Below are 17,334 nucleotides of genomic sequence, written 5' to 3'. Positions count from 1 at the left end.
AAAAATACAGAAATATATTTACCTGTGTGCACATATATGTATCTTTTCCTATTCCTTTTTTACCTCAAAGGATCTCGTATTAAAGCAGCTCATCACTAAAGTCTGAACACAAAGAAAGAGTGGTCATTGAGTAAACATCCTTTCTGATCATCTAGAAGAAAAAGAAAAAAATCCGAGCTTTCCCATTAAGGTCATTTGTACCTGCTGTTGTCTTATCAGTTGAATAATAGGTTCTCTGGTCATCTCCAGCATTCTTGATGCCAATGCTGGCCCTTTCAGCATTTTTCAGCCATGTCTGGAAAAATACTGGTGAAAGTATTAGCAATTAATGAGTCCCAAAACCATTTCATAATTTTAAGCAGTGCTTATATACAGTATGTAAATATTCTGAAAACCACATTATTTTACTTGCTAAAATAATGATTGTACAATTTTATATAGACCAATGCATCAAAATGTTCTTTACAGTGACCAAAGTTACTAATCTGTACATGTATGCCTTCAAAAAGTTGACTCTTCTAAACTATAGCTTCTATATTTATTCCTGTAAAGCATAACTCCGCTAATTATGCTAAACAGTTTGTTATAAAGGGTATAATTAGATACAGGATAGGATAGACATGATGTGCAAATAGCTCTGTGTGGGTGATTATCACCTTAAAGCCTGCTGGTGGCAGATGAGTCAGAGTTTAGAGACAGACGTGCACCCAAGTGCAAGATGCAATCACGATAATCAAATGGTATTTTCTGCTTTGTTCTCCAGGTTTTTGTTCCTCTTTATAGCCAATTTCAAATTAGGAGATTTTTTTTAATGATAACAAATGCAAGACACAGAAATTAAAAAACAAAGACTGAATGGGCATTCTTTTATTTTATTGTTTTCTTAACCTTGAAATATCTAGTAGGCATTTCCAGAACTAAAACATTGCCAGGGTGAGCATAGCTTTATTTGTTTTACATATTCATTATGAAATTTTTATGTGGTAAATGTGTATCTGAAGCAGTTGTGACAGAAAATACTGGCAGATTCCTGTTTGGTTTTTTTTTAGAACACTACAAAGTACTTTGCCCTTGCAGTAACTGAGAAGTTCTCTCATTTAGTTTAGTCACGGGATCAAAGCCATCACAGTGCCAAGCCCTGGACCAGAGTGTGTACACAACACCCACACGTGCCAGTAGGATATAAACAGGCATAACTAGGTTGTACCTTGTGTTTTTATTATTATTTGAGGTCAGGTCTTACAGAGAGCGCTGTACTGTTGGAGAGACTGTTAAGATGTTTATCTCCTAAGCATAAAAACACTGTTTTCAGACTATATCTATTATTTTGGACATACTAACAAAATGTTCTCATTTCAATTCAATTTTATTCAAATCTAAATTCTTAATAAATAATACTGTTAATCAGGCTCCTCATCTAAGGCAATCACCTTATCTAAATAACTGATCATAACATCAAGCCAGTAATAGTATTTGTTTTTCTTCATTTACTTTAATACTTGGAAGGACTCAGAATTTTTCACTTTAGCATTTAGATTTTCCATTATATGGGAACATTACTGGGCTTCTGATAGCCTATGTGGTATAACACAGTCGCTTGAACACTGGATCTGAAGGGAAGTTAACATTTCAAATAAAAGACACTGTGAGTAGTTAATTTGCCTGATGGGATTGATAACTGAGCCAGGTCTCTGTAAGTAGGATTTCACCCATGAAGCTCAGCGAGCAGCGCGCCTGTGCTGAACCCAGTGCTGAGCAGAAACCATCTCTGCGTGGTGACTCTTAGTGCAGGGTTAGAAAACTGCCAAGGCTGCTCCAGGGAGCACTGACCAGGGCTTGGGGTGGGATTTATGGGAGCCTTTCTTTGAGTTTTTGTTTTGCCAGATCCACCAATTTTAACAGATAAGAAGAGCCATTCTCACCAGCCTAGTAGCCATGGCCACTTAGAGTTTAGTATTGTTTCTCATTCTTCATCCCAGTTTACTTTCATCATCTTGGGTTAGTTAAAAGCAGTGGAATTGTCTTTTCAGTGCTTTTCTTTATTTGCTGTAATATAGGGGAAATTACTTATTTCACAGTTGTCTTTTGTTTAACCATTAAACAATGAAGCGATGGGACGTTACAGAAAATAAGGTATCAGCATTTCAGGACCTACTGTGGTACCCGGGCCAAACACATCGCTCTTGCAATATACAAGTTGAGTTACAGGTACTCAGGGAAATTTATACCAAGCAGGCACGATCCACAAAGATATTTAAAAATCTAATTATCTATAAAGCTTCGGGAGAAATTGCTAGAAAATGCACTCCTGTATTTTACCCTCTCTTTTTCTTTCTGTACCTTAGACATGTAATCAGTTTATTTCATAGAGTATAAAGGAAGAATGAGGTTTCCAAATCAGCCTTCTGATTTTATAAAAAAGTGATCTTGATTTACTGTTCTTCATCAGTTGTGAATTACTGTACAATAATCCCAGTCGACCAGCCAATTTCAGCATCTTTGTAGGAAAAAGCAGAAATCAATCAAAATAAAAAGAAACAACCCCCACAAACTATCAACAGAGTAATTTACTGGGTTTGTCATGAGAAAGTACCTACATATTTCCTTCCAAAAATACTTGAATTCATTGTACACTTTTGCAAATATTTTACTGGAAATACTTCCAATTGAGGAATAGTCCCTCAGACCATTAGTTGGAGAATTAACCAACACGTTTATTAAAAGCAATAGATTTTTTTCTGATATCTGAAAGTTTCCAGAGCTGGATCATTGGATTATTTTTTTAAAGCCTCTAAAAAGATCACTTTCTTTTACTCTAAGACAACAAGTGGACATGTAAAGGACTAATTGCATTTAAATTCTTCCAACAGTTATAAAAGCTGTTATGGCTGAGGAGCTGCCATAAAACAACCACATCTTCACATTTATGCAGAATTCTCCTTACTTCAAAGGAACAGGTATGAAACTTCCTACATTGCTCCAAAAAAAATTGCCTAACACTTGGCCAAGTTTTGGGGTTTTGTTTTTTTTTTTTTAAGTTACTAAAATAAAGGGGTGATTTAAAAAACAAAGAAAAACCAGCAAAAAAAACCCCTTTTTCTGCATTTCTTCCCTTTTGATGAGTTAGATTTTGCAGTGTTCTGAAAATTCTGGAAGGCAAATTTTATGTAAGACAGGCTATCATGACTTCAAACAGACCTAATGAGATAGAAATGCTGTAGTAATGATAGTGTGATCTTTGCAATACACAATGGAATGTGGTCTGATGTAAATACACCCAGTTGTTCCAGCAGTTACTAAACCTGCTATAGATCTCAGTGAGCATTATTTTTATTATTCCTAATTTTTTGTCTATTATTAACGACTAATCCCACTGTCACACATAAAACTCCACTGTGCTCAGCAGACTTCTGTACTTTAGAGTATTTACTCTCTGCTCATGGTTTAAAACAGGAAGTAGCAAGGCCAGTTCTCAATGATTCTATAAGTCCATGTTTCCAGTCATTAAGCTTACATTAAAAAAGTCTTTTTGTTTGTTTTAGTAGAAGTTGAAGGAAAGTTAAAGAAACTTCTTAATCATAGTCTCTCACTAGGGTTCCTTATTGTTATTATAAATTAAGTAACTAATGATAGTTGTCAACACAAGTGCTCCCTTTCTGCCATTACAAGCGAGCATTATTTAAGACTTACTGATTTATTAGTTGTAATTTTCAGCAAATGCATTCTTTGTAGACCAGGTCAGCAGAAACAGTTTAGGAGATGAAAATACCATGGTCTGCTGCAGAGCGCAGATCCCCAGGCAGCACCACAGTCTTCATATACTCCATCACCTGCGCTCTTCATCCCTGAGGAAAGATAGCCCCTCTCCACAGGAATGCATTTTAATTTTACCACCAGCTCAGCACTTTGTTGGAGTGAGAAATCAACAAATTGCTGATTAATTTCTGCCAACATCACGCCAGGTTTGGGGTTTTTTCATGTGCAGCTGTGGGGTTGGAATCAGACTGAAACTACCCATTTGTTTCCATTATTTCCCCAGTCCAAAACTGTGATGTAGCCCACGGTTTAGACTGAAGTGAATATTTGAGACATATTTGCTTTAATAACATAAGACAATTCTGATACTGTGTGTCTAGAAAAAGGATTAGGAGGGGGAAAAAAAGAGGAAATTATCATCACCCCTACTAAATACCATTAAATTATTTTCTCTGTACTTCAGGAAAGTAAAATTTACTTTTTTCTTCCCCAGTAGTTTTTTTCTGCTTATAATTGGGTTTGGAGCAATAGTAAATAAAAATGCAGAAACTCCCAATGCAAATTTAAAATGCCCTGTCTGATCCTCTGCCCAGTCGTATAACTCACATGCCTCTGCTCTTCAAGGTGACTACACTGGGTTCATTTTTAAATAACAACACTAACATGTATTTTCAATGTCCCTTTTCCACATTTCTCTAGTCTTGTTTGCCCAGAATAACCATCACAGATTATATTATACTGCAGTAGCTTTATATATATTCTGCAATGTCCAACAGCAAAATTCATTAATTGTTCTGGCAAAGAATTTCTTTAATTACAGAATAGAATGCCCATACATGGAACTGTTCTGGAAGAGCTTGGTTTATCTAGTCAACTCCTCTATAAATAAAAGCCTTAGTGTTAATGACTGGGGACTAGAAATATTTTCATAAGTTGCTATAAAAGAATAACTAGCTGCTAAATGAATCCTCCCAGTGCCTGTTCCAAGGATGATTCATCTGCTCCAATATACTTGTGGGAACGACAGTCAACATCCATTGATTTATACATCTTACAGACTTTTTTGGATAAAGCATTTAAATTGTCTCCATTTAAAAATAAACAAACAACAGAAAATTTCAAAGATAAGAAGGCCTTTCTCAAGAAACCTGCAATTTTCATGATAATACATCCCATAAATAAGGATTTATGGAAGAAATACTGTCTTTACCAAAGATTTTAAAAAAGCACTTAATAGAAGCATCAACCACACTACCAACCAGCCCAGAGACTCTGAAGGCAGCAGCTGGTTATGACCCTGAACCACCTCACTGAACAGTGAATTTGACCTTGCTGTGGAACAAATGACCTCCAGAAGTCCCTTCTAAGATGGCTATAATTATCACTAATAACTAGTAATAATCACAAGTAATAACATTTAATTGGTAATCTTGAGGCACTGTAAACGTGCTCTGTATTGTTTTGGATGTCCATTAAGAAACTCAGCTCAGTGTAATCTAATTTAAAGGGTCAGAGGATTTTAATTATTTTGCAGTAAGTCACAACCTCCATTTTAAATAAATTTACTAAAACAAGCACAGATCTATAGCATTTATAGGATTACTAACAAATAGGTAACACTGATTTCGCTGTCATACGAGTAATGATTTTATTTGGACAAGATGAGATTCCTTGGGGAAATCATCAGAATAAGATTATATATGAAATATTATTGATTGTGTGAATCAGATTACATAAAATACCTGATTTCCTATCCTGACCTAGAGTTTATTAAGTGACAGGTATTCTACAGGGGCAGTTCAAAGGCATTACAAAACTTTGCTGTTATTTTTGCTTCTGGTAGTTCCTAGGCCATTTCAGTTAAGACCATTAAAGCATGGGTAGTTTTGGAGTAGGTGTGGAGAAGTAGGATATTGGAAGGTCTGATCTGAAATGTTACAGGTTTTGCACAAGAGCCCTCACATTGCATAATGGCTAGAAGAGAAAAAGGCTGAGGAGACAGCAGGACAATGTAGTTGTTAAAGATTTCTTTTCCTTTTTTAGCTTTTGATTTTTTTGTACACTCCAGTGTCCCATCCCTTTTAAATCTTTAGGTCAAGCCTAATTGTACCTAAAAGTACCAAACTTGTAACAGTGAATTAACTGTTCAAGTTATTTGTCTGCTTGTGCTTAAACTTCTTTACCATAACCAGTCAGTGTTTCAGGAGGAGGAGGAGGAAGGTGGTGCCCCAGGTGCAGGGAATTAGAGTCTTTCACCAGGCTAGGGCTATCATGCCACCTCAGTAAGTGTGGCTTTTAGATACCTTTTGTCATAGACTCTGACTATGTGTTTGCACTTCCTATGTGTGTGAATTGGTGGATCTGACCAGTAGCAGCAGGTTATTTTGATCACTACACACCCTGCTTGAGAATCTACAGAGCTGACTCAGTTTTTCTGTTTTCTTGATAAGGAAAAAGCACAAAAGTGCAAAAATGTGATGTAATGATACGATTCTATCACAACTTGACTGATGCAATTGCAGAACACTAATCAGCAGTAAATGGCACAGTTCAGGCCATCATCCTTCCCTTGATTTGTTCACTATTTGGGAGGAATTTTGGGACAGCCATCCCCACCCAGACAATTTCTCTTCACCCTTGACAAATGGGTCAGAAGATACTACAGAAAGAAAAAAAATTACATCTTCCTTCCACATCAGATGTGTGAAGCCTCAGTCTTTTTGTCATAGCATCCCTGCAGGTCTTCCACTAAGGTAGAGATAACAGTGAAACTCTTCTTCCAAAAGACCTATAAGCCTAAACTCTTAATGCCAGCCAGCTTGTGACAGCTGCATTCTACTTGCTACCTGAGTTCCTTGTAGGTAGAAACGAAGAAATAATTCTCTCCCCACTAGTATCACAGCTGTGTGGGCTGATGTGGCCATTCTGTTTAGCTGGGCAGATGAAAACAGAGAAAAGAATATAACAGAAATATAAAGAGTATATAAATAACATCTCCCAGATTAAGGTCCAAAGAAAAGCTTGCTTTCTTCCTCCTGAGACCCCATCCCCTTTACTTACTCTCAGCTCCAACACCAAGCTCCATTCTGGTAAAGATTATCACTCCCCAATACTCCAGCCCCAAAGCACATGGACCAAAGGAGGTGAAGCTCTAAAGAGACATAGCTAATTCTTTCACTGAGAGACAAAATGCTTCTGTGTGTAACAAACATGTTCTGTAGAGCCTTTAGGAAATGTAGACATTTCATGTTCTTGAGAAAAAAAAAAAAAAGCTGTAAAATATATCAGGGATGATAGGAAATAGATACAGCACACGAAAGTGTGAAAGAAAGAGAAAAGGCCCACTCTACTGGTAAATATATTTCTTCTGATAACAGAAATAGAATTCACTCAAAAGGCCCCAAAACAGGATGTTACGGTAAGATACGTGTCTTTGGTGAGAAATCCATATTTGTCTGATAATGTCATTTTATCTCTACAGAGCAGATTTAACAGAATGTGTTCCTGTTTGGTTCCTGCTGTTAGAATCACATGTATTGGTCTAGGATATCTTCTCATCAAGAAAAAATACATTTTAAACCACTGAAGATAAATTGTTATGCACAGTATTTTATGTCCATTTGGTGTTTTGGGAATCATCAATTGCTTGTTTTTTTGTTCACTGTGGAGTCATGTAATGTTCAAGTGCAACCTAGACTAGTCCAGTAATGGATGTTTGTAATCTATGTCTTTGTCCATATGCTTGCCTGTTTAGAACAATATCACAGATGCAAATAACAAAACCTGATTTCTCCTGATGCATGCAGATCCTCCAAAGTTTGATAGGATATGGCCGAATATTTCTTCCCTTGAGGTTTCTAAACCAAACCAAGGTAGGATGCTGTAAAATTCCTAGTGGTCTGAAATTACTGAAATTGCTTTCAAGGAGTCCCACATGGTGGCAAAAGCAGTAACAATGATACTCCAACTCATTTTTCTTCTGGTGCTAAGGAATGCTATTCCATGAGAAAATAGCTATAAAACAAGCCTTACCTGAAAAGTCTTCCAGCCCTCAGATTGTGCACGTCATCACTGCAACAAGTCTGGAAAAGCAGACACACAGGTTATAAGGGCTGATACACAGAAAGCCCTAGATAATGCTGGACTAGCTTAGACAGCAGTCTGTATTTTCAGTAAGTTTCAAGGTTCTTGAGTTGAGTCATTGTCTACATCAAACCCATTTTTCGTGTCTTGTTTCCACTTTGTTTTCCCAAGTTTGCTGAGAGGCATTCTCAGCTTGCATGCCATCCACAACACAAACAAGATCTGCACAGGACAGACTCAGACCTGTCTGCAGTTGACTGCCACACAGAGAATTACTCACAGACTGCAGCGCAAGGCTTAGCGTTGAGAGACAGAACAACTTTTTAAAATGACCAATCAAAAATAAGATTATTTGTTATTTGAAGTTGCATTCAGCTCTACTTCCCATTTCAAAAAGATTATTTATTATATAAATGAACATCCTTTTGCTCTCCTTATTTACTGCCCTTTGCTCAACCCCAAAAAAAAAAATCCTGGCAGAAATCTGGCCTGTGGCATCCTTTCCGTGCTATAGCACATAGAGGGAGAATAAAATTAATGAAAAAGGGAATTAGAAAATTGCTACTTAACTCAAGAAGATGGATTGGGAATCTGTTGGGAATTACATTGGAAGGGCTGTAGTTAAATCCATTGATCAAATGACCAAACCAAAACACATGCGCTTAGGTATAATACTTACCATGTTATATGTGCAAATTCCTACATGCCCAGCAAAATATAAAACACTAATGATCTGTGATCTCAGTAAGGACATGTACTTTAGTTTGAATTATTCACATTTGGTTTAAATTAAATACCCCTCGTGAAGTGACACTTGGCTCTCCAATAACTTCATTTAGCCCATGTTATGTTTTCCAAGCTTTTGCGTGTGTACCTTAAACAAACAAGAAACCCCAGGTTGATCTCTGCTGCTCTGCTTTCTGTAAGGATTAGCCTTCATTATTCACAGAAATGTTAAAGCATAAACATTCCTGTGAAATGCTTAGCATTTCTAATGGATTTCATAGCTTAATTATACTACTTGTGATCTAAGACTTGACTCTTTGCAAAATATGTCTTGAACAGCAAAAAATTATTCACTGTTTCTTCCCCTAAAATAAGAGTTTTAGTAAATTTAGTCAAAGGGTTTTGTTAGGGAGCACAAAACTCAAAACCTTAAAAGCATTTCTGTTCAGATTATTTGTTTGCAGCATATTGTTACAGTGTTTAACACTGATTGTAGATTAAATACTTCATTCAAGGAGAGCGTATGAAGAAAATAATGACAGAAATCTGCCTATACTTAGTGTTATTGTATTGTGTTGTCTTTCTTTATGTTACTAGACCAGAATAAATAGGCACGTAAATTTAATAAAAGCCACTGCAGGCCACTGTGGTTACCATATAGTCATTGGTTTAAAGAAGCCATCAAATAACCTCTAACACAAAACCAATGTGTGTAGATGTGAATTAGTCCCTTTATCTTGGATAGCACAGTTCAAATAATTCAATAGTTATTAGTATATAACTTAATTTCAGTAACTTTCACCCTTTCCTTACAAACCAATAACCATTGTTGAAGTTAAAGTTAGAAACTAAGTAAGTTTATTTTATTATTTTGATTTGTTCCTATATGATACCTTTTCTAATTTACTGTTCATTTTATCACCTGTCCAGTTGCTCCCAAATTAGCTATGTCAACTGTTTCTTCTGTTCAAGTTGCAAACCACAAGAGAGGTAGGAATTCTTGGATTCATACAGTGATCCCATAGTGCTCTGTGTTGTGAAAAAATTGCACTGTATGAATCTAGAATATCTGTGAAGTGTACCCATCAGCTTACTGGTGAGGCATCTTCATTGACAACAACAGAAGCATTAAGTCGCACAAACATAAACCACACAAAGAAAGTAATAAATCTGCTCCTTAGACAGCTGCCACTGGCAAATGAGGTGACATGGCATTTGTTTTGAAGGGGTTAAATGTATGAATATGACCACTCAGATTGTTGCCTAGAAAGGAAATTTTTGTTAGAGTCTTGTTTTCCTCACTGATCTGCATAAATTGTAAAAGAGGATACACAAGCAGATCAGTTGAGGGCAAAAGATACATTAAATATTGTCCATATCCTCAAGAAGCATCTGTAAATGCCATGGAGCATAATGCATAATTCTGTCTTTTAACACATTGCAAGCACACCTTACATCGTCACTTCATTGGAACTGTGCAAATTCAGAGGGAAGGCATTATATTTTGAACTAATGTTTCAGTGTGTTATCAAAGTAATGGAACGACATGGGCACAATGAAGGATGCCAATATTCACTCTGACTTACAGGCAACCTGTGTCAGTTGCCTGCCTGCCATTCAGCTTGAGCCCTGAGATCTTACCATTGTTTTTCCACATCAGTTTATCTGTAAAGAGTGTGTATCAAGATGTTTTGTCTTTCTGTAGCTATTGTGAACATGTCATTATTCATGAAATACATATTAACAAGGAATACAGAAGTTAACAACTGTTTCTACTTAGTTTGACCCATTTGATGAGATCTTGATAACAAACCATACTGTTTGCTATGAAGCAGGTCATTTCTAAGGTTACAATGAAATCTCCTTTGTTTGCCTTTTGTTAGTGTGCAGAGGGGGAACACAGAGCTGCTGGAAAACGAAAAAAGAAATAATATTTAAATGATTCATGAATGTGCTTTTCTTGAAAAGTCCTTTGTGCTTTTAATTAGAAGATGACACCGATAGCTGTCTCGTGCACTACCTGTCTTAGCTGAAATACAGTGCTTCCCTGCCATGTGTGCTTGCCATTGCTTCATGTGATGATGTTTCATGTTTTAGTGGCCGCAGCTGAAGCTTCAGCTGATTCTTGTCCCCACAGCACCTAGGATGTCATCTCAAAAACGTAAATGCACAGCCTACTAACAGAGAAAACAATATTCCATGTATAGAAACAGAGCAATTAAATCATCGACCACTTTACGAGCCTCTTTGATTGTGCAATTTTACCATGCTTCCTACAACAGGATCAAGACTGCTGTAGTGTAGTCACTGTGTTGGAAATAGTCTTTAAAGACTCATACAGTCAATCGTTCTCTGAGTTGGCAAGGGATTTGACAATTCCTCAGTAATCCAAAGACAATTACCAAATCTAACATGGCTATCTCTTCCCCCTTTTTCCTTCACAGTAAGCTGTTCTTTACCTCTCCTTTGAGGTTTTATTTTCCAAACCATTTACTCCTTATCATTATTCAGCTTTAAACTGTCTCCCGTTCATCTGGGTCTTTTCTGACATGTGCTACTCAGACCTGAAAGCAGCATTTTCTAGCACTGCAAACTCATGTCATTTCATTGTTGGTAAACGACTTGCAGCCTGATTTTGATACTTTCCCCATTTCTTTCAGTGATTGCATGGCTCTGCCACTGCATGAAAGTAGTTGGGCTGCTAGCCAGGGTTATGTGCCTGAAAACCTTAAGCTGTGCTTCTGACAAGTGTCACCAGCAGGCTACGTTCTGGTCTTGGTGTGCTGGTTATGGTGAACCACATAAGCTAGAGAGGCCATTCATCATGGGCAGGTGTTCCTTTTCCAGCTGAATGCAATTCTACAATGTTGTGTTTGGTAAGTTTAGGGTAGCACCTCATGTAGTCAGTGGAGACTTCATTTCGGTTCAGTCATGTGAAGAACTTATGTGGCTTTTTTTGGTTTTATAGACACAGAGGGTTGTGAAAATAATTAACCAATCATTCCAACAGCAGTGAGCAGACTAAGTTGTATCATTGCACTAGTCAAATGGGGGGCAAAAATTAGGGAAAAAAAATACTGACATACCTTTTTTCTTCATTTGTGACATTGCTAATCTTGGATCAGATTTTATACTGGTTTTGAGCTAACTGTTTTTGCCCTATACAACATAGCATTTACCAGTCTGATGATCAGGATTCCTAGAGCTTTCCTGTACCTTAGTATGAATTAACTTTGAGATGAAGGCTTTCGTACCCACAGCACAGATGTTAACAAAAGAGCAGTGTGCATAGGAACGTACCCAAGTATCAGAATTGGTCCTGTTGTGTACCTTTAATGTTGATGAGCCACATCTGAACTTGGGTGGTCCTCCTGCATATGTTTATGAACATGTGTGTACATCAAACTGAGTCCTTCATAATTAATAGATGTATCTTCAGTCCAAATTGTAACTGGAACAAGACTTGTTACGGAGTGAATTACTTAATGTGCAGCTTTATTTGCTGTGCTTTTGTAATGGCTAATTATGTGTAGAAGTAATATTATGGAAGGTCATGTCACAGTTTCAGAATGGTAGTGCAGAATATTCTCAATTTCTTGTCTGATTTACTGGCACTTCTTTGTATTCTGCATATTTTTGAAATAAAAATATAATATTCTGCAAATTGCTACAGGTTCAAAAAACAAGGTAAATTATTTCCTGTAAATTCACCTACAGGATGATGATATTCAGCCAGTTTGACAAACATACCAGTGTGGTATTGTCTCACCAAAACAACTTATCTAGCCATGGCAGGAGACAGGTCCTTTGTCAGACAGAGAGACTCAGACAGCATTGCTTTTGAATTTGATATTCAGAAGGGTCGAATTGCTTATCACTAGCCAGTCTTCCTTATTTTAAACATACGGCACTTAAAATCTCACAACTGTAACAGATTTCTCTGTGACTCCTGTTTGCTAGTGCTAGTTTCTGCTTCTGGATTTGTTGTCTCTGACCCACACAAGCAGTGTTGACTTGAGCAAGATGGATATACTAGGGAGAAGTGCCGCTGGCTGAGACGCTGCATCATACTGACCAGCTGCAGAAGACAACAAACATTAACACTTCCTTGTCTCCTCCTCAATTATGTCAAGTGGTAACATACTGAGACTGATACACCAAATGCTTTGCTGTCCTCCTGCAGTTATAGACATAAAAATGGTCAGGTTGGTGTGAACCAAGTCTAACACTGAAAAGAACAAGAATGCATGTACATTAACTAAATGCCTATATGTAAGCTGAACTGATGTGTCCTGGCAACAGAAAGGCAGCTCTCATCACTGAAATACATGGTGTGCTAAACATTGTATAGTGTAAGAAAAGATGCTATTTAGAGTCAACTACATCAGACAACAGCCAAAGAAATGCCTATGTACTAGGTGAGCATAACAAACACGTACCGGTATCGCTTTCTGTTGGTAAGGATTCAGGCAGTCACGAATACTGTAGCTGATGCCCTGTGCCAGCACTCAGTGGGTTCATTAGGGGCCCTGGCACAATCAGCAGAGTACCATGGGAACAGCAACACAGGGAATCTGGCCCCAGTCATGTACAGAAACATTTTACACCCTATGCTACAGCTATATCTAATACAGGCTAAGTGAGCATCAAGACCTTGAAGCCCTTCCAAATCACTGCATCCAGTACTCCATTCCTGCAGGAAACATACCATACCTCTTTCACCAGTTAATAAACTACATCTCTAAAGCATCTCTGTTTTTACTACAAATTGAAAGAGTGTCTGAGAACCTCGGTGCCCTAATGGCTAGATACCATCTCCTAATTCCCAGTTGAAATTTCTCAATGGTCGGTTAATACCCATTTGTTCTTGTGCCAGTGTTGTCCATTAGCTCAGATATTCACTTAGGATGGCAGAAGGCTATCTCCATGATGTATTTATAGCTCAGTGGTATCCCCTGTCTTCAGTTTCCTGGGTTAAACAAGCCATATTATCCTAGCCTTCACTTTTTAAATAGCCTCTCTACTTCTCTGATCATCCTAATAACCCTTGCTGCGTTCATCCTGGGCCCATAATCTGAGTTGAGTGATCAGACTTACGCAAGCTTTATACACAAAGCATAGCCATGCCTTCTATAATGATATTGATACATTTCTAATTTCGACTTCTTTCTGCATAAAATGAAGTATTGCTTGTGAATAAAGACTAAAAGGCACAAGCATGCTCTGCTTAATGAAGGGGTTTTTTAAAAGCAACTGTCATCCCAGCTGCATTTCAGATGGCTGCAGCAAGCAGGCTCTCTATTCAGTACATGGTTCAGAATTTTCATGATCTATTCTAGCCCGATTGTTTTTCATCTCAGAATATAAAAATGGGTTAATATTTACCTCAGGAATACACAGAAGTAGCTCTTAGATAACATCTATCATACTTCCTTTTCTTTGTTAATTGTTTTAAGAGGTACTGGCCAAAATTGTCAAACTAAAGATTTGTTCAGTCTTGAAATAAAACAGGTTCCCAAGGTGCCTACCAGCAACAGTACCCCAAGTTTACTAGTTCTGTTGAATACTCGCCATTTAGGTCAGAACAAAGCCTTTATTTTACTTCTGGTTGTGGATTTAAGGATGGTGAAGTTTGCCAGTTTTGTCCACTATACTTTTAGTAAGAGGAAGTTTTTCCCATGTCTTGGTTTATACTCATCTCAAACAAGCAAAAAGATGCATTTCTATCAGCGGAAACTGAGCCTCCAGTACCCCGGAAAGGTTTACAACTGCAAATGCTTCAGTTCCATCAGGTCTGCCAACAACAGCCAACTTCCAGCATCATGCCATGGTCGTCGGGTCACGCTAACCTGCCTGAAACAAACTTCACTCTCATTGCAGATAAACATCTGCTGTTTGTCCGTGTTACATTGATTAACATGTATGTGCCATTCATTCATACCTCTGCTCATGGTTCATTTTTACTAAGCATGTAATGTGCTATTACTCTGCTGCTGTATACATTTTGTATACATTTCTGTTCTTCCTTGAAAGACTGCGAATGCTTCGGGCACTCCAACCGGTGCAGTTACATCGAGCTGCTCAATACGGTCATTTGCGTGAGCTGTAAGCACAACACTAGAGGTCAGCACTGTGAGTTATGCAGGCTGGGCTACTTCAGAAATGCTTCTGCAGAGCTGGACGATGAAAATGTGTGCATAGGTCAGTCCCGGGATAACTGCGGCTTTTCTTCTTCTTCTCTGCCTTTTCAGCTACTGGCAGCTGCTAGGGACCGCTGCTGCTTACTTGTCAGTTCAGCCAGAATGAGCTTTTTCAATGGATAAGAACATCTGTGTAGACTTGTCTCCTCGTTTCCATTGCCCCTGTAGCCCCAAGGAGGTGTTTTGAATCTTTATATGGCAACACACCTCTCTGGCTAAGGATCCTGGGAAGACTTTCCCAGGAAGCCCCTCAAAACCTGACTCAGCTATTCTTCAGAGGAGAGAGACGCACTGGAGTTGTGCATTTGAAAACTGAAGGGTTGAGAGATAAATACCTGTTCCCAGCCTAACTTTAGGAGTTATTAGTGCAGCCTCTTAATTACTTGCCTGGAGACCTACAGAAGTTGCCAGCTGCATCAATAGGCCATTGAAAGTTGTGTTTATTAACCCCTTTTATTCACTTAAATTTCCTAAAACCATGCTCAGATCATTCTGCTCCCAGGCACAGGGCTGTAGGTGCAGTGCTACCTCCCCTCTCCTTCCAGGAGAAACTTAAGTTATGCCCATGTGGTTAAGAGCAGAATTTGCTATGTTTGACACTATACCAATTTAGAAAAGGGATTTCTAGGTGAAAACAGTGAGTTAGTTAGACCTAGCATCTGCTAGTAATATCTGAAGTGCAGAATTAAAGAAAATAGCAGAACATAATTTAAAAAAATGTTAGGAAAAAAGACAATACCTTTATCACACTAGAAGAATATGCATTGTTCTCATGGAACCAATAGTAGCTAATATGTAGCCACAAAAGATGCTGCTCCAATAACAGAGACGGTGAAGTTATTATATGTTTCTTATAGACATAAACATCAGCAGAAATGATTCTGGATTTTTGTTGTGAGGGTTTTTTTTCTTTGCACTCTCCAGGAAGCAAAAAGAAAGAGTCATGGGGGTTTTTTCATGCTGAAATATACTATGGGTGTATAAATTATAATTTAATCTTATTTATAAACCATTGCTGAGATTCAAGCCAGAAACTGTTTAGGTTGCTATTATTTGTTACAGTCTGCAGTTTGACAGATTCACATTTTATTTTGTGATAAACACCCAGATCCATCCACACACTGCATTTCACATGTCCTTCTTTTACCTTTGCTTGGCAAGACATTCAGAAAATGCATGATCTCCTTTGACATGAATTAGTCTGAGCTAATAAGAACTGTATAGGCAAGTCATGATATCATATGACTGTGCTGAGGAGATTAACCCAATCAAACATTCTGGGGGAAAAAAATTCCCTTTCCCCATATTTTGGTTGATGTAGATGTCAAACATCATCGATATGACATCAGAGCTGTATAATTTCAGCTGCCTGAATTGGCCTAATGAATATGACACGAAATTACTCTGGGATTTTTCATCAGATCATTTAGTAAGTTGTTTTCCAATGTACACTGAAATGCTAAGACAGCAGCTGTAGCTACCTAAAGACAAGTTAATAAACCAGTAGTAAATTATAAATTCATTTCCAAGTGATGTATTTAGAGTGTAAACAACTTTTAGTTTAGAGTCTTAGTAAAACAACTGTGCACTTCAAAACTGCCCAGACTCTGCAGAAATAAAATTTAAAAGCCTTTCATTTAACAAGAGTTTAAAAAAAATAAAATAAAAAAAAACCCCAAAGGCAATGTGATGCATTTGCTGACTTTCCCTCCTCAGTGCAAGCAGAATTCTCTTGGGCTCCAACGAGAATATACCACGTGAGATGACTGTAGGATCAACCCCTGGATGACTATGCATGAGATAATCTGTTTTAAATAAAAAATGTTCTTTTTGGACTAAAACAGCTTCCAGGATCATAGTGATCATATCACCTACAAAATATATGTACCCTGGCTCGTTTGCCACCTTAAGACAAGTGTCATACTATTTGTTTAAAGTCAGTGAAGTGAAGCAGATACCTAAGCACTTTTCAGAAAACACAGAAGTTTGTGCTTAAAGTGCATAGGAAGTGGGGCTCCTATGGTTTAACCCTGCAAAGCATAGAGCATCTTCACCTCTGAGAGAGCTGATGGATTCCCCATCCTCCTAGGTCAAGCACAAAGAGTTTTGCTCTATTGGAAACGCTCATTTCTCTGAGTTTAAAAGCAGTGGGTTTGGTGTTAAGTATGAGTGGAATGTTGGCATGAACATTTTAATAAGCAGATTTCCAGTGACATGTGCAAGTCTTACTCCCTTCTGAAAGTCTCATTTTTCCAGGCTAATTCTTTCCTCTCCAGCCATATATGTAGAAAAGTAAAATATGTTTGGATAAGCTAATTTAACAGCAGCTAACAGGGCTTTGGCTCTGATTTATCAAAACTACTTACATAGTTTTTCATAAATATATATGGTAAGTACACGGATAACAAATCTGTGAACCTTAGCTGATGCTAACTAAATGGAGAAAATGTAAAATGTTTCATTTTTAAAACTGACAAGTTACAAAAAATTGAAATACTGAGAAGGTTTTTACCAGTGAACCAAGTGCTACACGTTATACAGTGGGCTTAAATCTAAATTCATCATGCCC

General features: G+C 37.6%; 1 protein-coding gene across 2 annotated transcripts in view; it reads left to right on the top strand.

Annotated features, from left to right (window-relative positions):
• Positions 1–17,334, top strand: part of NTNG1 (netrin G1) — a gene marked incomplete at both ends in the record, with an annotated part of 148,084 nt that overhangs the window by 101,251 nt on the left and 29,499 nt on the right. Inside the window, one exon of one of the 2 annotated variants that reach the window (XM_084266074.1) lies at positions 14,599–14,766. The exons of the other annotated variant lie outside the window; for it this stretch is intronic. Coding sequence (XP_084122200.1) covers positions 14,599–14,766 — 168 coding nt within the window. The remainder of the gene's footprint in view (positions 1–14,598; positions 14,767–17,334) is intronic. 2 annotated transcript variants of the gene reach the window in all.

Source organism: Gallinula chloropus (assembly GCF_964237585.1).
Source record: "Gallinula chloropus genome assembly, chromosome: 6".
Classification (NCBI taxonomy): Eukaryota; Metazoa; Chordata; class Aves; order Gruiformes; family Rallidae; genus Gallinula; species Gallinula chloropus.
This window is presented reverse-complemented; position numbering and strand designations above follow the sequence as displayed.